The sequence below is a fragment of the Artemia sp. Qi Xiang Cuo genome, chromosome 4, assembly GCF_049724085.1.
Source record: "Artemia sp. Qi Xiang Cuo chromosome 4, ASM4972408v1, whole genome shotgun sequence".
Taxonomy (NCBI): Eukaryota; Metazoa; Arthropoda; class Branchiopoda; order Anostraca; family Artemiidae; genus Artemia; species Artemia sp. Qi Xiang Cuo.
The window spans coordinates 29,551,222-29,574,761 of NC_142797.1; the positions used below are offsets into that span (position 1 = coordinate 29,551,222).

At 34.6% G+C, this 23,540-nt stretch overlaps 1 protein-coding gene across 2 annotated transcripts in view; it reads right to left on the reverse strand.

Annotated features, from left to right (window-relative positions):
* Ide (Insulin degrading metalloproteinase) overlaps positions 1–22,679 on the reverse strand; it is a 61,761-nt gene extending 39,082 nt beyond the window's left edge. Inside the window, exons 1-3 of one of the 2 annotated variants that reach the window (XM_089088210.1) lie at positions 22,660–22,679; positions 8,864–9,030; positions 634–896 (exon numbers count right to left, since the gene is read on the reverse strand). In XM_089088210.1, coding sequence (XP_088944336.1) covers positions 634–896; positions 8,864–9,017 — 417 coding nt within the window. In that variant the 5' untranslated portion in view covers positions 9,018–9,030; positions 22,660–22,679. The other variant, XM_089088212.1, reaches the window with a different exon arrangement.
* Between the last annotated feature and the right edge of the window lie 861 nt (positions 22,680–23,540).

Consider the following 23,540-nt stretch of genomic DNA (forward strand, 5'->3'; position numbering starts at 1 on the left):
TGTATTAATGAATCCGACTTATACAACGAAATCAGAAACTTTGCTGCAACTACTTCTACCAGTGAAATGAAAAAAAATTGAATAAAAACTTTCATTAAAAATACCGTAAATATTTATTTTTTGCATATATTTATTTTAAAGACTTGAGACAACAAAGAATAAAACAAAAATAATTTAAAATTTATTCCCATACTTATGCCTTACTTCGATAGATTTTGACGTTCGTATATGACCCTACCGATCTTATCATTGTTGCTGCCTTGGGGTCAACCTTCTAAAGAACAAACCCCAGTCTATAGTAACCAAAATTTAAAAAAGCGTTTTAGTTGCAGAATTAAATTTTAAAAGACAAAATACTAATAAGAAAACTCCACGAGCAGCAGCTTTCTTTTTAATGAAGGGCAAAGTCAGAAAAGTATTTACAACTTGGCCATTATAATAGGTGGCATTAGCTGCGATCATGCGTTCTTCTCAAAGGTCCTTCCGCGATCATGCGTCTCTTCTCATTGAGTTTCCACTCTTATCAGTTTCTCATGTTTTTGTACGTATGTAAGTTTGTAGGTTTGCACGTTTTTTCTTGAAGGAAACCATGAGTTTCAACTCTTATCAGTTTATCGTATTATTCGTACGTACCTCTCTACCAGTTGCTGACTCAGTGAACAAGGGTTCAATGAAAAATTGAGAAAATCTGTCGAGAGCCGGTTCTAAATGGCCAGGAGCAACATCAAAGAAATAATTGGTATGATCTGTGGCAGTGAAGGCATTAGATGCACCACCATGTTCTGAGAGAAATTTTGAGTACTCATTTTCTAAGGGGTATTTCTTTGTCCCCATAAAAAGCATATGCTCAAGAAAATGGGCCAGACCGGGTAGTTCCCATGGATCGCAAAGATGCCCTGAAAAAAAGTAATCATTTATGAAATATTAAAAACTGTCAGCAAAGTCAGCAAAACCTGTTGAAAGACGGGCAAAAAAAGACAAAAAAGGTACTGTACACCCCTTTGTGAGGGCCAGAGAATAAATGTTGCCCTTTTTCCTCCAATGAATAATTGAAAGTTCTCTAACCCCACCTAACCCCCTCCCCCCAAAAAAATCGTGAAAGCTTGACCCCCCATTCATAAGACAGAACAGGGAAGACTTACGAGTTTAGGTTTTTAAGTAGTCGTTGTACAAAGTCTAAACATTGTTTTCAGAACTTAAAACTAGTATTTTTAAAAAAAATTAAATTAGGGTTTATTCATCAGCCAAAAATAACAAAATCCAGAAGCTATTGCTGTAATTGACTATGAGTTACCGATATTATCTCTTAATATAGGTAGATACCGAAGGCTAAAAACGAACCAGAATTGGCGCAATAAATGTACAAACATTCAAGAATGCACAATAATATGCTAGGCAAATCTTGCTTGATCGAATTATTGCACCATTACAAAAGAGGTTAAATACAAAAAGTCAGTTTTCGAAAGTTTAGATTTCCAAAAACAGACCAAAATTGGCGCAATAAATGTACAAACATTTCAAGAATGCACAATAATATACTAGGCAAAACCTTGCTTGGTCGAATTATTACACCTTTACAAAAGAGGTTAAATACAAAAAGTTGGTTGGCGAAAATCCACATAAATCATTTTAAGTGGATACCTCCCCAGATGGACACGGGCTCCTTCAAACTACAGCATTTATTCAATTTCTAACGGATATTTCTTTTTTCTCCATAAAGGCGCACAGCCAAAAAAAAGGCTCAGACTAGACAGCTCCCACGGATCACATAGATCAACAGGATAAATAATAGATATTATTCATAAAGATCAAATATGGCGAAAGTTAACATGGTACCTTCATCTTTAAAGTAAACATTAGAAAAATGACGAGGATAAGAAGGCTCTGACCTTAGATAAAAATGAGTAAAACTTGCAGATAAGTTGGATGAGCATCCCTCGCCATCATCGAACGGGAAACAGTTGTATAAAAATTCTATACAAAGTTCAAAGTAAAACAGTAAAAAGTACAAAAAATATCAAAGTTCATTTTTAATGAATTCTAACGGAATTTTTGTTGCAGTTGCTCGGTTGCTGCTTAGTGTCGAGTTTGGATGAGGAGGCAAAACCCAACGTTTCAATTAAAAGGGGCTGCTCATACCTGCTTTTGTCCAGTTTTCAATTAAATCTTATGAAAGTTACTATTCTTATGAATTTTAAATTGCAAAACGGATGACAAAATATGCAGCAAAGGGGGTAAATATATACTTCCTTAATATCTCAAAATAGCATACAATAAAATAAAATAAACGAAATTATCTGTAGTAACAAGCAGGGCCGTCACCTAAGGAGGGGGGAGGGGGATGCCCCCTCCCCCAATTTTTTCGTCACTCGGTAAAAAAAAAAATCGGTAAAATCGTGGCGCAAACGATTTTTTCGACACCGTTCAATTTCTTTTTTGGTTGAATAAGGACCACGAAAATACTGACATGTCATCTACAGAAATTTCGAACTTGGTCGGTAAACGCAGCAGTTTTACCGACTCCTGCCGTGATTTTATAGACAGTGCCACGATCTTTCATTTGGTTAAATAAACAGTATTAAAATAGTGACATGATATGTGCCAAAATCTGGATCTCGGTTGGTAAATGCAGCAATTTTACCGACTCGTGCAATGATTTTACGCATTGTGTTCGAAACGGACAATATGCTAATTATTGACAAAAAACAGTCGGTAAAAATGACCAGTCAGTCGGCAAAATCTCTTGCTCCCCCCTCCCCAGACATTTTGGCTAGTAGCGACACTGGTAACAAGGACATGTTTTGTAACATTTTGGCCCATTATGGGTGATGGGGATATTGTACTAACTAAGCTCTCCCTCGTGCTTCATCCCACAGGTTAAAAAGTTTAACAAACGATTTTCAATTGCTATCCTCGCTATTATTTGTTATGATTTTCGTAATGCAGCCTTTATAAAAAAAATTCCCGCACTATTTAAACAGTAGTTAAAATATTTCTGTTATCATTTTCAGCATAGCAGCATTGATAGACACAGTGCAAAGAGTGAAGCAGATAGACATCAAGGCTAAATAAAAAATCGCTTACCCAACGGAAAATAGCGTTTCTTATCTAAATTTCGTCTTTATCTTGTTGCTTAGTTTCACTGGTTGGTAGAATATTTGCTTGGATACTATACAATTTTTAAAGCAAATAAATTTGATATTTGATAAGAGAAAAAAGCAAAGTCACTGAAGCATATTCTAGGATTATTCTATTAATTAAATAGAAAAAGCCAATCATTTCTGCCATTCTGAGTTAAGAGGAAGATAAATAGAATAGGAAAGGCGATATTAGAGGTTTTCAAGGTAGTGCATGCACTGTAAGAATAAAATTTAGTATAAACTCCTATTATTACACTTTCTATGTTTTTCTTCATGAATAAAAGCATAAATCTAAAAAAATGCATAATTTAGGATATGATACGGTACAAAGACTATTGTGAACAAGGGGGTTCACAAAGGTGATCACAAAAAAACAAGACAAAACTGAAATAATTTGATTGGTTGACTCAGGTCAACACCTCTGCATCCCCTGCAGATTGGTCAAAAGCTCTAGCAGCTCGATAGCAAACCGAGCAAAGTTGTCAGCTAACCCGTCAAGGACAAAACATGTCCTTTGCCCCATTAGCTTAAGCAGATACTTCAAACTTTTTGACCAACTATAGTGGGACTACTTTTTATTGTTTTTTCCTCCTTCCACTTGCTCAGCCAGCTACGGTTAATAGCTTAGACCTCCCGCCCTTGCACCCTTGATACTGTCTTACATTACGATGCCACGAATGCAGAGGATATAATATCATGGCACCTTACGAATTTCTAACTTCTTGTATACTTACCATCATGATTACTTATTTACGCTTTTTCTTCTTGTTCTTCTTTTGCTTACCTTTTTTTAGTTTTTATTTTTCGGACTTTACAGTCTATGCACAGTCAATTTTGAAAGGACAGCAAAAAGTATTCAAACATACACAGTTGAGTTTATAGGTCAGTGTTGCTTATCTGGCATTTAGTGCTGGGTCTTGGAATAGAATTTCCTGTGGCGAAGCCATTAGGTAATGTTAAAACTTGTCGTGGATCATTCATTTAAGGAAAAAACTACATCTAATAAGATGTACACATGTCTAAAACCGAAAACGAAAAGGAAAAGCAATCTAGTTGCGGTTTTGGGGTGTATTATGTCAATGTTGTCATACAAATATATCTTTGAAATTACAATAACTTTGCTATTAAAGAAAAACAAATGTCCCTAATTACTAAATTTATTTCTATTTAGTTCCAAAGCAATGTTCCCGAGCAATGCATTGTCTGTTCTGAGTTCCTTTGTGGAATGCCAAGCCTAATCAAAGAACAGTAGAAACGTCTTACCGTCTTTGGAAATAACTGTCTTCGCAGGGTCCTAAGGATTAGCTGAAGAGATCATGTCCGCAACGACGAGATTCATACTTGCACATGCCACCCAGGAGATTCCCTCCTTTGTGAAGCAATGAAGATAGCGATACCTTGGACATATCCTCGGTATGCCAGATCATAGATTTCTTAAAATGCTCCTCCACCGGCATCCAGAAGGCACCCGTCACCGACGAAGACCAAGGAGCGTACCATAGAACGTACTCCATATTCATACCGCGCTCCATAAAACGTAACGAACGTGACAGAAGAGCCCTCCAGACGAGTCTCGTCCCAGAGTGGGTGGACATATACGCAGCGGCCCACATGAGAGAAGATTGCAGACTACTCACTAACATCCTGTGTGCCCCGGGAGGCACTGGAGGAACTAGGGTCTAAGGGTAAGGTCAGTTCCAAAAGCATATTAAAAATTGAGCAGGAAAAGAAGGTTAGTCAACAGCTGAACACCTTTATCCCTTTCCGACGAACTGGTTCCTCAAAGGTGTTTTCCTCAGTGAAAACACCTTTTCATATTTTTGTTTTCCCATGAACCATAGGTGGTTAAAATAAGAAACCATTGGTCTAGCATATGCCTAGCAACGCTATATCAAAGGTGAAATATCAAGGACAGCCAAACTGACAATTAGCGAGGCATAATTCAATATTTTGATGGGACTCGGTGCTGTTTTTAAGAAAAAGTAAGAAGGTTCAAAATATCTGGTAATTGTTATATCTTTAATATTGTTTTCCTTCCAATTTGTTCTTTGTGTAGTAGAGTGCGAGTTAGCAGCATTACTAGCACGATAAGAAGATATTGGATATGAGAGGCAGGCCATCCCCGATGACCACCTTGCAACACATGCTACAAAGTAGCTTCTTGTTTTTTTGGAGTGGTTTGAGCTTGAGGCCACTTCGCCAGGTCAACAAAAAAAAAAGAAAAAAAAAAGAAATTCAAGCAATTTCCAAAAGACTGGGTCTAGCATCTAAAATCTCAAATTAAATTTTCTCTTTTTCAGCTAAATCGTTATGGCAGGCCGTCCTTTGCAGACACAGAATATCTCAAAGTTATTTGATGACATACCTTCAGATCAAGAATCCGAACTTGACATGTTATCAGAGGATGATGCTTATGATTGGTTGCCGGACCTTCCAGTTTAAAATTCTGGATCACCGAGACACTTACTGGCTGGAGAGCTATCATCAAGTGACGACGAAACCGCTATCAAGTGGACGGAGTAACAGAAGCAAACGACAAGCCAGAATCAAGTAACGACAAAGATTATCTTCCCCTTCGAGTCATAGTGAAGAATTGGAGTAACACATTTGAAGTCAAAGATGTTGAGCCCGAGTCCAGCTGACACTACCGAATTTGGACTTGGAGAATGAGTAGCTATAGATCTTACGACGGGATTAGAAGGCATAAAATATCACATTTATTTTGACAATTTCATCAGTTTAGTAAACCTCATGGAAAAAATGAACAACAACGAGCTCTACTGCTGTGGTACAGTTTGTGCAAACCATAAAGGTCTACCCAAACTCAAAGCCGAAAAAGAACTGAGACAAGGTGATTCAAACTATGCTGTGAAGTCAGATGGAATCCACTGTTTACGGCGGAAGGACAAACGATGTATACAACTTTAGCCGACGATTCATAAAGGAGGATAAGTGAAACAAGTCATTAGGAAGGACAAAGATGGATCTGTTACCCAAGTTACAAGCCCAAACTTGGTCGTCGAGTACAACAAGTTTATGGGCTGCATGAATAAAGCTGATATGTTCAAGTCTCTTCTATGCGATAGACAGGAAAAGCAGAAAGTGGTGATACCGCCTACTGTGGTACTTCATCAACATTACAATGGTCAATGCCTTTTTCAAGTTGTCCACTATACCAGATGCTAACAAGATGACGTTGAAGGACTTTAGGTTGCATAGGTGAATTTACGTAATTTGGCTTCTTCTCTTAATATCTCAACAAAAACTTGCGCCTTTGATTGACAATAGCAAAGTCCATTTCAATTATCTTGAGTCATTTATGATCTCGAATGATGTTTCTAATCACCTTGGTGATTTAAAATTTTCAACACTGTATTTAAGGTTTTTCGGGAAAACATTTAAATCAAAGGTCGAATAGTTTTCTTTTAAGTATTCACAAATAAATTTATTAATCCAAAAATTTGGATTTTTCTTATAGCAGAGTCATTGCAATTTGGGAAGTATATTTGTGTGACAACTTTAAAGTAATCTTCCGAAAAAGCCGCCACTAGCTCGCCAACCCATCTCATGAGTAAAAAGTTTTACAGGAATAGCATTTAGAATGTTAAAGATAAGAAGAAACGTGTGAAATCACAGAAAAAAAATTCCCGTATTTATACTTGGACAAACCAATTCGAGTTGTTGCACTTCTAGAGAAGGAAACTCATCCCAAAACAATTAAAATGAATGTTTCAACGCCTTTATATACCCATTACTATTAGCAATTAAGTTATTTTAAAGATCACAGGTATACATGACGTCAATTCAAAACATAACATCTTCACCAATACAAAATTGGAAACAAATTCTGGATTGTTATGGAATACCCTCTGCAGTCAATAACTTTGAAAGACTTCCTCAGCCAAAAAAAATGTTTGAGTGATACAGAATTGCCGATATTTTTCGGCAAATCGTAAGAACAATTTTGGAAATGAAACATGCTTGTGTAGCTCATAGGTCTCTAAAATGCGAAAACATTCTTGTCGATAAAAATGACAAGATAAAAAATACTGATTTGGTATTGCTGCAAAATTTGACAAGGCAGATGAAAACCTTGGCTACGTTGACTATCAGCTGAACTGCATGATAGACCCAGTAACGACTTGGTCGTTGGGCATAATTCTTGGATCACTATTTATTGGAAAAGACCCTTTTGATTTCATCAAAAATTACCATCCACGCGCAATCAAAGATGAAATTATGTTTCAAGAAACTTATGGATCCTAAAATTTCACGCTTGTCCCAAGATTTATTTTGGAACTGTTTGGACTTAAATAGTTTAAAGCGACCAAGTGCTTCAGAAATTCTCGAGCATGTATGGCTCGATGTATCATACCATCCAGCAGACGAGTCTAGATCCTGTTGGTGTTGCCCAAGTAGACTTTAAAGGCGAAATATTATTTAGTGGTGGATATAAGTTATTGCTGATATAACGTAATTGGGTTTTACTTTGCTTGAGCAACCATCCTTAAAGTAATGGGACAAAAGTTCACACTTCAAGGAAAAGAGCGGAGGTTTGGGAAGGGCCAAGGCCCCTCACACATATAATGGTTTCTGCTCACTTCAAGTTTTAATTTCACTCTTTACTTTCATTTGAGACAAACAATCTGTCTAATATTAGGAAAAGATCAACAAAAACACTTTTGGTGTAACATAAGAATCTTTGTGTTTCAAAAGAACAAATTGCAGTAAAAATTATGTTAATTTTTAGTATTTTGTTAAAGTCTTAAATAAAATATATAGAGATACAACAAAATGTACCACACTCTCTCTTTATTTGAAATATTAGTTAACATTATATCTTGTTGCAGATCTGTCATTTTAAGCAAAAATTTAAATTTAATAAATATATCTATGACTCAATAACACTAAAAAAAGTGATCGAGTGGCGGCTTTTTTTGGAAGCATTACTCCAAAGATGCCACCCAAAAATATTTCCGAAATTGCAATGACTTTGCTATAAGAAAAATGCAAATTTTTGGATTACTATATTTATTCGTGAATAGTTAAAAGAAAGCCTATCATAGATTAACCAAGAAATTAAAGCTAGTAAAGAGCTACAAATCTTTATTAACCAGTGTTTCGCCTTACTTGTTTAAATCTCTCTTGTCTTAAAAAAAATTAGTAAAAGAGTAAAACTATAAAACAGTTATCATTTTTTTATTTCGATCGATATTTTGTAATAATGTCCCTAATATTATCACGTTAATGGTCGATTTTCATTTTTATTTGAGTTTACTGAATAAGCAAATTATAATAAATTTACAATTAAAGACAGTTCTAGTAAACCTTAAATGATACGAAATTTGATAAATTCTGCTAATAATAATATAACAAGCATTAACTTTGCAAAGCATCAATCAATTGATCACCATTGCCAAAAATGCACAAATTAACCCGAAAAATTTTCAACCAATACGTTACCAAGCACTTACTTGTTGATAATTGATAGATGGGAACTTTAAGACATGAGAGTTGGGAAGTGATAAATACAAATAAAGGGAAACAAAGTAAAACAGTAGACGATAGATAAATAAATTCAAATAATAGTTGGAACTTAAGCAAAAACAAATTGCTGCAGTATGAACGAACTAATGAAGCCCGAAATAAAAAGCAATAAAATGGATAATCGCAACGGACCAAAATATTTGTATATAATCAATTATAAAAAAAAAAAATCTTACCAACTGAAACATTTAAAGCAGCTGCTGACTTATCAGTTGAAGGATCACTTATCAGCATAACCTTGAGGCCATTCTGAAGTTCAAGTCCACGATAGAGTCTTGAGTCTTTCAACGACTTTTCAATATTGTCATACTGTTTTTTAATGAAAGACATCACAAATTCCGAGCTAAAAGATAAGTCCAATAAACAAATAAGACAACAAAAAGGTAAATATAAGATGCTGCATAGGCGGAAACGGAATTGCCCATCAACCTAAGTAAACTTAAGGAACCTTTTTCTCGTCAAACTTCTATTTCCCAAAGCCAGAGAGCTATCTCGAGGAATATTTCTTTTTCTTGAGTCTAAATACAATTGGTGGTGTTAACTGGGGGGAGGGGCATGTGCCCCCTCGATTTTGAAAATGAAATTTTTGGTATTATCGTTGATAAAGTTGAAAAACGACAAAAATCCCCCATCCCCCTCTAGATTTTGAATAAAACATTTTGCCCCCGTCCAAATTTTCATGAATTAACACCAATGAATACAATGATGTATTATGAAGTAACATATGCTGTCTCACAGCCATGAAATACTTTTTATTTCCTCTTTTCTTCTATGTGCCAAGATATACAGATCACCATAAAGATTCTTTCACCCCTAAGGGATGGTCTTTTGAATGGCTATTTTGACTGGTATAGGCCAGGGAGGTCTTCTTCTTCTTTAAGATTTCAATAATATATTATAAAATTATTGGTTCTGTTTTTGTTTTGGAGGAAATAGCGCTTAGCAGCAGTACCGAAAATTCGCTCGGGTTTTTACCCCAACAATATTGCTTCAAAATCTTCAAATCTTTTGAGAAGATGGGCACTCAAATAAAAATGCTGAAAATTTTCAACATATTGGAAGAAAATTTTGGCAGAGAGGAGAATGATGTAACCCCCAAATAAAAAGAAAATTTAAAAGAAGATATCCAGCTTTTAGCCAGTAACAAAACATGGACAGGTCCCTAAACTGGAATGGAAAAGACACCATTCGAGAATCTTGGACTTCTGCTCTATACCTCAAAGCATCCCTAACATTCCACTTCAAAGAAGGATCAGACTGTGAGATATCTCATGCATTATTTAGTTACAGATTTGCAGTAGGATTTCATTTGATAATAATCCTTCTTTACAATATTAAAAATTTCGAAAGTTAACAAATCACAGAATTTATCTATCAAAATATGGACTCATAAAATAAAATATTATGATTGCATTCAAAAATACAATCATAATCTTTTATCCACAGCCATTATAAGGCTAAACCTTATTTAGGTGAAAGCCCAGAACTGGGGCTATTGTGAAGGAAACTTGCTAAGAAAACAATTCTTACTTCGTAATAGGCAGAAAAGTATTGGTTAACAAACGTTGAAAATGATCCCTCTATAATTTACCCCCAATCCCATAATGTGGAAAATATACAGCCCCAATTATATATTTGCTGTTTTTTGCCATGCGTCACTCCTGTTTCAACCTGTGTACCCGTAAATTGAGTCAATGCTGACGAATCAAAAAAAAGAGGCAAATATACAATTTAGGCTACACATTTTCAAATTAGGTGGGGGGAGGGGGTAAAGTAGGCTATAATGGAATGGTTTTCATTGTTAACTACAATTTTTCTGCATATTATGAAATAAGAATTTTTTTTTATGTGTTTTCTCAATATCCCCAATTCTCGGCTTATACTTTTTTGGAGGGGGGGGGGATAAACAAGTTGCCTGAAGAAATTTTGTTACCTAAATTCAAAATTATGATAGATTAGAATTTTTTTCAAGCACCCTAATTTTTTACATAATGATTTTTTCGTCAAAAACAGCAAAAATGTTTCAACAAATAATAACATAAAAAACAATCAGCGTTAGAAAAAACCTAAAAAAAAAATAGCTGAATTTAGTAGGTTATAGAAAGAAAAATCATAAGAACACTTTTGGAAAACAATATTTCTTTTGTTTTATTAATTCAAAAATATGAACAAGCCAACATTACAAACAATAATCCAAGTATGCATAGGAAGAAACATAAAATCGTTCTGTACAGAAACAAAAAATGTAGCCAATATTTCGCACTGAACTCGAAAATACCAGAACTAATACTGAAACTCATCACAGTCTCAAGCCACATGAGGCCAACACAGCTGAATAAGCTTTTTCTCTACCCCCAATCTGTTCAAAGCTTTGCTCTTTAATCCTTTCCATGAGACTCTATATCCCAATAAATCCTTTCTTATAACCCTCTTCCCAACCCATACAAGGACATCCTGCTATTCGTCTGGCCCCAGTTTAATGGCTAAAAAGCGCTATGTTTGGCAACCTATCATCCCTCAATCTATAGAACATTTCAAGATTCAACAACTTTACTTAAAAATGATGCATGCCGGCTTGACGACCGGTTACAAATAAAGAACATATATGCTTGAAAAACGCAACCAGTACAAATTTACTAAATTATAAAACTAACCAAATCATCACCAAAATAAACACAAATAAAGAAAAATAAAAGAAAAGACATAATAATAATAATTACTGAATAATAAATTATGAAAAAAAAAAAAAAAAAAATAAATAAAAAGAAAAAAAAAGAAAAAAAATAAATAAATAATAAAAAACATAATATAATAAAACTAATATATTAATAACAGAACAAAAAACAAATTACTTAATTTATCCTCTCTCGTCTTCCAGCCCCACAGTCACCAACCGCCCGCAAGGGGATGCTTCTTTAACCGGTTTTAAATTGCGGGACACTTTCCGCTTCCCAAATTGAGTCTGGAAAAGTATTCCAGACCACCGGACCCAAGTGCCTTGCCACATGGCTAGAACGAACCCTACTTCTTGGCTCACTTACCAGGTCTCCAGCATTTCTCGTAGCATATCCATGATAAAATGAGTTAAAACGAAAAAAATTACTAAAAACATCAGGCGCTCAACCATTCAAACTATGAAACACAAAAATACCAATCTGAAAATCTCTTATCTGACCTACATACAAAATCATAAGTTACCTAAAAATCGACTCTGTACTTAAAACTCCTGTATCATACTTACCAATTAATCTCACTGCTTTATCTTCTCTCTTTTTTTCAAAAATACAGGAAAAAGTAATTGGATCTAGGCTAAATGAATATGTTGAAAAAAAAAATACAATCCTTGTAAACACCGAATTTGGTTTCAGGAAGACTATTAACCGAAATGGCTACAGCCAAACTTGTGGATTGGGTAAACGAAGCGTCCGGGTTTGATTCCATCTGCCTTATTCCTAGATTTACCGAAATCCTTTGACACAATTGACCATAAAAAAATTACTACTTGAGCTGGATAAAATCGGTGTGACTGGAAAGAGTTTCTTATGGTTTAGATATTACTTGAGTGGCTGGAAGCAAATCGTGGTGAACGGGCGTTCAACTTCCGTAGCTAATGGGATAACATGCGGAGTACACCAAAGGTCTATACTAGGCCCTCCTTTGGTATAATCCTTTTTGCAGATGATACTCTTTTACTTGTTGCTACGCCATCAGTTAATCTACTTTTTGGTAAATGAGAAAGGCATTGGTTGAATTTATTGAGTGGATAGATTTTAATCTTTTGACATTAAATTATACCAAAACTAATTACATTGTATTTTCTCGGACATCTAGCATTGAAACTAACTCAGAACTAACTGTAAATAGTAATCAAATAAAAAGAGTAAGAATAACCAAGTAGACCTGCTTGGGTTTTATGATTGATGAAAATTTATGATGGAAACACACTCTGATGTTATGGCTTCAAATTGTCAAGATCTTTGGGTTTACTTCGCCAGGTTAAAAACTTGATTTCAAAGAAAATTCTTAGATTACTTTGTTTTGTTATTTTTTACATGTATATTTCCTATGGTTGGTCTATGGGAGCAAGTAATTTTGTATTATGTTATAAAAAAATCCAGAAAATTCAAAATAAAGCTGTTAAACTTTTGTCACCTAAAATATTCATTACTCAAAATATTAATGAATGTTGGGCTAAGAATCAACTTCTTGATATTTCAAAAATTAGAGATTATCAAGTTAGTATTTTCACATATAAATGTCTTAATAATTTACTTCCATATTCTTTCGAAAATATTTTTTCTATTAATAGTGATCTCCATAGTCAAGATACACGAGGAGCATCAAATCTAGTACATCAATTTAGAAAAATGACTAGAGCTTCTTTTGTAATAAGAAATTTTGCTCCCTGTGTATAGGATATAATACCGGCTCGGATACGAAATGCAAGTCATTTGGTAACCTTCAAGGCCACAGCCAAAAGATTTTTCCTTGCAAAAAAATAGAATTTATGTATGTGTTTTATGTAAATAGGATGGTTGTTGTATATGTGTGGATTTAGTATTATTACAATGTAAAATATATGATAGGATTTTTCAAAATATCTACAATAGAGGACTCCCACCTGCTCCTGACAAGCCCTTCTTAGCAGGTGCAGCAAAAAATGTTCTGTATTTTTTTTTTTTTTTTGCCAAATAAAATTACTTATCTTTATTTTTATCTGTCACTACTGTTGCACCCAGTATCCTATCCTTATTTCAAATACTTTGCTTCCTATTCTTCCAAATATTTTTTAACTGCAAAAAAAGAAAAAATTTCTACACCATGGCTTTTCTACTTTTTGCAAAAGAATGGAATTTATGTACCATATGTGTTTTATGTAAGTAGGATGGTTGTTGTATATGTGTGGATTTAGTATTATTACCATGTAGAATAATACAAGTTAGATAGATTTCAAAATATATAGAAGACTCCCACCTGCTGCCAACAAGCCCTTGGGGGTTTTCTTAACAGGTGCAGCAAAAATGTTCTGTATTTTGTTTTGTCAAACAAAATTATCTATCTTTATTTGTTTATTTATCTTTATCTGTCAGTACTATGGCTCCCTTATTTCAAATACATTTCTTCCTATTCTTCCAAATATTTTTCAACTCCAAAAAAAGAACACTCTGCATCATCGCTAGTCTACTTTTTGGACCTTCATTGCAAGGGGATGCCCACTTTCTGCTACCTAGTGTAAACCTCCAAATGCCACTTGAGCCACACAGTTCTGCGACGATTGGAACAGTTTCTGTGCCTCAGTTATTGGCAATCTCAGTTATACAATCAGTCAAATGATACCTAGAACTATCCTTAGACAGTTCCTCTGGAAAAAATGGATCATATCTTCCTCAACTTTCTGAAGCGCACACGTTCATAGTCATACTTCCTCCCTATTAATGCTATGGCTCTCAGTATTCTAATCTCATTTCAAATATTTCTCTTCCTATTCTTCCTATTATTTTTCAACTGCAAAAAAGAACAATGTGTAATGGCAACTCTACTTTCTACATTATCATTGTACCCATTATCCTCACTAATAATACTACCCAGCAAAGTGAAGCTATCCGCTTGGTTGATCTTCTTGTTACCTAACACTACCTCTTCTTCCTCATGGGTTTCTATTTAAGTGATTTAGTCTCCTTTATGCTAATTTTCAAACCTATTCTTGCACCTTCAGCTCATTAAATCTACAAGAGTCCTTTAATTTTCCGAACATTTTATTCAGGACACTCAAATGATCTGCACAATCTAAGCCTACAAGAATTGTATCTTCCCATTTGATATTATATTCTCTTTGCTGTGTTCCCTAGGACAAAATCCTTCAAAATAATCCATTAAGGTGCTTATAAGACAAAACCCTACAGCCTTATTATTCCAAAATATGACACTAATACCATTGACATACTTGTCTGGTATAATAGAAAAGTAAATGACCTTCACTAAAGCCCTTCCTTCAGCTGAATTGAATGTCTGTCCACAATCAAGTACAATGAGTGCTAATGGGGTTGGATGACTCAGAAACTTCTCAATTATTAGGTAAAGAGTGAAAATTTGGTCAACACACCCTTTTGTCTTCCTAAAGCAGCACTATTCTTTTCTTAAACTGCATCTTGTACTTCACTTCCAACAGAAATCAAGCCAATGTCTCTGTAATTACTACGCTTACTCTAGTCATTTTTCTTATAAATGTTGTTTGATTTAAGGTCATGTGGAACCTCAAATGATGACCCTATCTTGTCCATTATAAACTTTTTAGTTTGTCTGGTCAAAATATTAAAATTGATTGGGTGGTCTTGCCATAACTTATAGAACTCTAGTTACGCCTATGATTGATTGGATAAAAATATTATTCCAAATGATTTTGAAAGTGTATAACAATGGAAAAAAAAATAATAATCTGATTAATAGAAACACATTGCATATTACAGAGCAAAAATTTTATTGTTTTAGTTATTTGCTGGGATTTTTTTATCTTAAGACTATATCTGGGACCATATGGGGGATGGGTGCATTGTCAGAATTTTAAACTGATTTTAACTGATCGTATTTTAAATAATGCTGGGAAATCCGGTACCCCCTTCATAGCAATGTCCCTTCCCCCATGAAAAAATCCTCCATGGAAAGATACTCCCACGTAACCCCCCACCCACCCACCCCCCACTACCAGCAAAATCCCCCCTGAAAACGTATGTATGCTTTCCAATAACCAATACTATATGTAAATATTGCGCAAAGTTCATAACTTGCAGCCCTTCCTCTGGGGACTATGGGGGATTGAGTCATCCTCAAAGATATAGTTATTATATTTTTTCAACCATGCTGAACAAATTGGCAATCTCAAAATTTTGATTGGGTGACTTTGGGAAAGAAATGAGCGTGGGAGGGGGCCTAGTTGCCCTCCATTTTTTTGGTCACTTAAAAACGGCACTAGAACTTTTAATGTCTGTTCGAATGAATCCTCCCACAATATTCTAGGACCACTGGGTTGATACAATCACCCCTGGGAAAAAAACAAACATGCATGTATGATCTTTCTTCTGGCAAAAAATACAAAATTCCATCTTTTTGCAGATAGGAGCTTGAAACCTCTACAGTAAGTTTCTTTGATAAGCTGAATCTGGTGGTGTAATTTTAATTAAAACTCTATTGCTTTTAAGGGGTGTTTCTCCCTTTTCTCGAAAATAAGACAAATTCTTTCAGGTTCGCAACTTTTGACGTGTAAGGTTGAATTTGATGATATTAACATCTTTAAAATCAGCGTTAACATCTAATTCTTTTGATGTATTTTTTGGTATCAATATTCTGTTTTTTAGAGTTTTGGTTACTATTGAGCCAAGTCACTCCTTACTTACAGTTTGTTACCACAAACTTTTTGATTCTCTAGTATGATGTTGGCCTGTATGATTAGTGAGGGGAGATATTGGCTATTATTATCGAATGTCAACAACATACTACAGTATAGTCTGAAGACAAGTGTTGGAAGCATTAATTACTCCAGTCTTCTGCAATACAGCATATTATGTAAGCCTGTTAGGCAATTGGGGGCATGCCATTGAACTTCTTCAATTAGTTTGCTGTTATGCTTGTAGCAGGAGGAGGCCAGATATTCACCAAAATCCAAGAAGGCCCAATGATAGCTGTGCAAAGTCTCAGAAAAACAATGTTGGACCAGCTAGTAATAGTGCAGGTCAAGACCTGAATTAGCTTTTGACACTGCTGTAAACTTTCAGCTGCTCATGGACAAAGTAATCCCAGGTATCATTTTTCATTTCTGGTTTAAAAATGAATACCAGACTATGGTTTCTAGTCAAAAGTGCATTTATTGATGTTGAACTCAGTTGTCATTTATTGGTCATCTTGAGGATTCTCTGCAGGTCTGATTGCAGGCTTAGTTTAGCAGCTAATCCAAAAAGCTTGAAATTGTCAGCATAGAGTGTAATGTTGTTAGTGACTGGCATAGTCATATCACAGATGTAAATGAGGAAGAGGGTGGACCTAGGGCTGTGCCCTTGGGGACTCCACTTTCTGGGACAAAGCAATAATGGTGACAATATATTGTTTGACAGAGGATATGCTTGGACTTTGGCATTTACACTAAATTCCAGGGTTTTTTATGCAGCTGAAGTCAAGTTTTATGGCCAATTATTCTCAGCCTTTGTTGCATCACCTTTCTTTAAAATTGGTGCAATACAGAAGTTTTTCCAGTATGGAGGTAATGTCTTTGATGTGAGGAACTTGTGAAATATATAGAATAGTGGTTTTGAGACTTGGCTTGTCAGTTCTTTCACAAGCCTTGGGTGAATGTTATCTGATCCTTCCATGTTGTTAGCATTGATTGCTTCAAGTTGCTTCTTGACAGACTTGGGAGATATCTTTATAGGTGGTACAGACTTTGGTATGTCATAAGCTTGATTCTTAGGGAGAAGACAAGCAGATTCTCCTGTAAACACAGCTGAAAATTGATGATCAACAATTACTTTCAGGTCAATAAAAATTGTGCCATCAGATTCCTTCAAGTTCTTTATATAGAATCAACTAGGTTTTTGCTCTAGATATGCAGCTCTAGAACCTTTTGGGATATCTTTGGCTATCATCTGAAAATTTGGAATCAGAATCTTATTAGTTGTTTAGAAAATGATTTCCTGAATTTCTGACTTGTGCAAAATACTCTCTAAGTGATTTCCATGGAATTGCTAGATAAAATATTATTTAAAGATGTGCATGAAACTGCATAAAAACAAGATAATGTAATTAATAGAAACATACTGCATAGTATACAGTAAGGACTTTGTTATTTTAACTTTTTCCTTTAGTTTTGCATATAACCCAAAGCTATGTCTAGGACCATCAGGAGGGGGACATACATTTCTATGTTAAATTACCTTAAATTCCACTTGCCAGCAATAAGGACCAGTCCTGTGAATGCTAGTCACTAATGATGATAAATCAACTCATGAGGTGCATCCCATACTGTGAGCCAAATTTTCTTGCATCTGTCTTTGTCAACTTCAGACTTGAAGGCTTCAACACTGGGAGACACAACAGCATTCTGGCTGAGGGAGTTCCATTGGCTAACTATGCAATTAGAAAAGGATTTGTTTTGCAACCTGGTGTTGGCATGTTTTTGGTAAAGCTTCAAGGGGTGGCCTCTAGTACTTGGTGAACTGACTATCAGGAACAGGTTGGGGATCATTCTCTAGTCACATACTAACTTGTATGTCATTAATACATCTCCTCGCCTATGTCTATATGGGAGAGATGGTAATTTGAGCTTATGTAATCAGGTAGAATATGGAAGATGTTGAAATCCTTTTATGCATTTAGTTGCATGTTGCTACACTGATTCCAGAACTGATATATCACCCTTATTGACTGGAGTAGCAATACACATCCGAAATTAAAAATTTTGGTCTGATCAAACCTTTTAAGAGCTTGGTACTCACAGCTGGGGATCTGCTGCAGAATATTCTTTTTACTAAACCCTGAAATAATTTTTATTTAACCATAAATAACTATTATATTTAGAAAGAGGATAAATATTACTTTATTCTATTACTGACATAGGGACAAGGTGATCATGCTACTTGATGGCTTTTTTGATGTCCTTTCTTAATATAATAATCATCTCACTGGTAAACTTACCCTATCTCCCCCTGATGGTCCTATATATAGCCTTAGGGTAAGACACCCATTGCTCAAACAGCTTATCACTACTTAAATGGTTAAATCACTATAAAATATTTATTATACCACATAGAAGGTAGGTTTTTCACAATTGGCTTAGTATGAAATTTATTAGCAAGAATGTGATTAGCCTACCTTGAATATTTTATACATAAGCATTGCAAAATATTTCAAATAGGCTACACTGATAGTTAATAGTGGAGCCTAATTTTGGACACACTTTTATGCTTGAGCCTAATCTTGGACCCAGGTCTAGAAAAAAGTTTCTAAATCATAGACAGGCTCAATCTTGGACAGATTTATTTTAAGATGAGTGTTATAAAGCAGAACTATTGTGTTTAAACAGGTTGGGGTTTAGGGGCAATCTTTGTCTAAATTTAAATGCTATACATAAGCATTGCAGAATATTTCAAATAGGCTACACTGATAGTAAATAGTGGAGCCTAATTTTGGACACACTTTTATGCTTAAGCCTAATCTTGGACCCAGGTCTAGAAAAAAGTATCTAAATCATAGACAGACTCAATCTTGGACAGATTTATTTTAAGACGAGTGTTATAAAGCAGAACTATTATGTTTAAACATGTTGGGGTTTAGGGGCACCCTTTGTCTAAATTTAAATGCAGAAAAACAAAGTTTTCCAAGATTGTAGTCAGCCAATCTAACTAGCCTTGTCCTAATTATCAGCCAATCATAACTGTCTAAACTCATATATGGTGCATCATGTTCAAGACTAGAAGCCTATTGTTTATGTTTTAAAAGATGTTTTAATCAAAATATAAGTTTGAGATTAGGCACTGTCAGAGTACTGGGGGGGGGGAGGTCTTACTCTAATTAATATTTTATTTCTCTTTTGTTTTAAATCTGTCAATATGTTTCTTTTCTTTGCAAATGGTTTCCTTGACCCATTAGACCTAAATCTGATTGAAAAGGAATTACAGAATAATAGATCAAATATTGTTTTAAAAACAATTTATGAAGGAGGATAGGCCCTAAGCAATTGTGTATTTAAGGAGGAAGGCAGGGGGCAAGCCCTCTCCCCCCAAAAAAAACAGAGTTTTCTAAAAGTTAAATTCCTTGCTCTCAGCAGCCCCCTTGATTTTTTGTTGTAATACTTAGATAATGTATTGGAAGTGCTGCATTTTTTATGTACCTGACTAGATCCTACACTTTTAAAATCTCATATCCAGAGCTGAGAGATGTCATTTCCCTCAGTTTCTCCATCACTTTTTTTTTCAAAAAGTGTGTGTAGTCAATGAAGATAGCGCTTTGACTCCCACTGTTTCAGTTGTTGAGACAAGGGTAGAAGCTACATGTCTAATCTCATTCCGGGCAAAACTGTTCTACTCAAAGAGATTATTAATCAATGACCTTTTTTACAGCTTTATAAACTATTTTCCTTTTTTCACATTGTTAAATGCTTGAGAGATAATGGACATCAATAATGAAACAAATTAGCCCCATAACAGCATTGCATTGACATTAATCACCCAGATCAGTCTTATATTGTTTTTTTTTGTAATTGCTTGCTTTTTTCATTTGTATATGCTTTTACTTTAATTGACATACTTTTTCCATTACCTTTAGAAAATTGTTTGTTTCTAAGCTTCATTAAATAAAGAAAAAAAACAAGTTTCTTCAGCTGAGAGTAACCAGCATTAAAACTTAAAACAAATAGAAATTCTTATATATATGACAGGGGTTGACCCCCTCCTCAACACCTCACTAATCATGCTACAGTTTTTGCACTTTAAAAAAAGCTACTTATTGTTCCAATTAAACAACCCTTGTGTTTCAGGAGTTGATTTTAAAGAATTGGGACGAAATTTAAACTGTTGTGTCTCCCAGTGTTGAAGCCTTCAAGTATGAAGTTGACAAAGACAGATGTAAAGAGAGAGATGTTGAGGAGGGAGCAACCTTCCTCATATACATAATAATTTTTGTTTCTTTTAAGTATTAATGTTGCTCCTTACTTTCAGTTGAAAAAACTTGTTTTTTTATTGTTTTTCAAATAACACCAGGATACCTGACTGCACCTCCAAAGAAAAATACCCCTCCCCATAGAAATATATTCTGGACAATTCAAGCCTGGCGAAGATTACCCCGGACAATTATCCTTAACTTGTCCACGAGTAAAATTGAATTGGTAAAGAGAAAGCAAGACATATAAAGAAATTTTTTATATGAATTCTAGCAAATTCACCCAGTGTAAAATTTCTTCTGAAAATTTCACTCCCTGGAAACTATCCTGTCCATTGAAAATTTGTCCTCCTATTTATTGGATGATTTTGGGAAAAAATGGCATGGGAGGGGGCCTACTTGCCTTCCAATTTTTTGGTCACTTAAAAAGGGCATTAGAACTTTTCATTCCCATTAGAATAAGCCCTCTCCCACCCTTCTAGGCTCACTGGGTCTATATGATCACCCCTGCAGAAAAAAAACACAAACTGTTTGATTACCCATCAAAACAGGGATCATTAAAATACTGATTGTTTTTCTGCATTACCAAAATTATTGTATTCACAAACTTTACAGTTTCAAAAAATGTAATTAAAAAAATAGAAAAGGTTTTTCAACTAAAGTAAGGAGCAAGTTTAAAACTTAAAACAATTATAAATTACTCTGTATATAAGGGTGCCACCTTGCCAATTAAAAAAAGTTTTTTAGTGTGTTGCATTTTTTTTCTAATTACAAATTTTCTTAAAAAACTTAGAAAAACGCCAAACTTCACAGTAAAGAGTAAGGAGCTAAAGAGGAGATGGCCCCCTTCATACAAAGAATAATCTGCTCAAATAGGTTTTAAATCTTTTCCTTGTTTTCAGTTGCAAAACTCTTTTTATTTAATTCCTGATTGTTTTCCAAATCATACCCAGGCCTAACCAAGATATAAATTGCTGTACAAGTCCCTTAAATCCCTGGTCAATTGCTTTTAAAATATGTAAATCAATAATTATATATTGATTAGTACCATCCTTTGTTTAAATTTGTAATTTTAATTTTGGATAAAATTAGTGATGATAAGCAAAATTGGTGTAAAAAATTGGTGATGAATAGTAATTTTGCTGAAAAGTCCTTGTCCTGTTTGAGCTGTCTTTTCTTGTTTTTGTACTGCAACAAGCCTGTGGCTTTCTCTTGTAGTGAATAAAATAAATAAGTAAATTACAGGCCTAAAGTGAATTTTTTTTTTTACTTTGGTGATTGTTTTTAGTTTAGTAAAAACCTAGGTCTTTATCCTAGTGTCAGGTCTATATGTAGAACCATCAGGAGGTGAGGGGGGGGGGTAAAGTTCTACCAAATCATATTATTTAGTTATGGCAAAAGTGAATACGCCATTTTATGCCTTTTTTTATGCTGATTATGAATATAATAGTCATTTCTATTGGAAATGAATTTCAGCCCTCCCCCCTATATATGCCAATTCAGGGGCAGGATCGGGATATGTATGGGGGGGGGGGCTGAAATTCATTTCCAATAGAAATGATTATTATATTCATTATCAGCATAAAAAAAGGCATCAAATGGTGTATTCACTTTATTTCTAACTCAATAATATGATTTGGTAGAACTTTACCAAGGGGGGTACATTTTTGAGTGAAGACAACTATTAGATCCATATTTAGAAAAAGCATAGGCCTAGAGCTAGGCTAAAAAAACACATTGAGTAGCAAGTTCACCCTGGCACTAAATAAATAATGAAACCATTTCCAAATTATGGCATTTGTTTTCAGCCCACTAACGTTTAAAACTATTTTCCTGAAGGAGATAGTAGCCTAGGCTATCTATTTAAATAATAGCCTAGGCTAGCTACATATTTAGCCTAGGGTGAGATAGAGCAACATTATTCTAGGTACAAGATAAATAAGGGTAAATATATACCAAATCATAATATTTATTTAGGACTAAAGTTAATACACCATTTGATGCTTTTTCTTTATGTTGATTATTAATATAACAAGAATTTATATTATAAATTAATTTAGGCCCCCCCCCCCCCATATATCCCAATTCAGGGTTTGGTATATATAGGGGGGGGGGCTGAAATTCATTTCCGATAGAGATGCTTATTATATTCATAATCAGCATAAAAAAAGTCATTGAATGGTGTATTCACTTTATTCCTAACTCAATAATATGATTTGGTAGATATTTACCTAAATAAGGCTTGTGTAGAAAAATTGATATTTATACATAACTATTTTCAGCAATATTTACCAAATAACGTTAAAGCAATCCTTTTATATAACCTTACCAAAAATGATCCTGACAAGAGAAATTTAAATCGTTTGCGTTTATTCTTCAGGGTTTCCACATGGTAGAGTTACCGCCATACCGAAATATAAACACCAGTTTTTCACCAGGAAAAATTACCAAAATTCACCAGTATTTACGAAAATCACCAAGAACTGGTGGTCAATAATGATAGGTTTTACCCCAAAAAGACGCTTTGGGCATTCTGAGCCAACAGATTATGTTGTTTAAAGGCTACTGCTCAAGAAGGAAGATAATTTTTACCAAAACCGGAATTCCAGCCAAAACTAAAATTATGACCTAAAATCCTGTTTCTGGACAAAAGGAACCTTTTTGTTAATTTAACTATTATTTTACTTTTCTTTATTTTTACTTTGCAAAATAATTTCTTTTTTCTAGGTTTCGATTAAAAAGAATAATCACAATAATTCTCTTTCGTCCTCATCGAATTTCATTTGCTTATGAGCGTTTTAAATCCCCCCTGCCACAGTTGGTATCCTTAATGGTAAACTTTAGCTCTGAAAGAGACAACTCAAATGGTGTTGATTTCTTATATATTTCTTTTACCTCTGGAAAATTGTCATGGGTCAAGTTTAAGCTGAAATATCGGACAAGCGGTGATAAATCTTATTTCCCTGGTTTCTTTGACAGGAGTTTGGCTCTGGTCGACCGTCTAATTAGTGTGATTTGGAGGTATCATACAAAAGAAGCATCTTAGCAAAAACTGCAAGGGCCAGACAGCAAGCAATTATACCATTAAGCAGAAACAGATTTCATTATTAAGTTTTTAACAGCGTTCCTTTTGCAAACCCACAACTTCACAAATGTACTAGGCGGGGTTACCCCCCCCCCCCCTCCCCCTGTAATAAATTTGGTATCGTT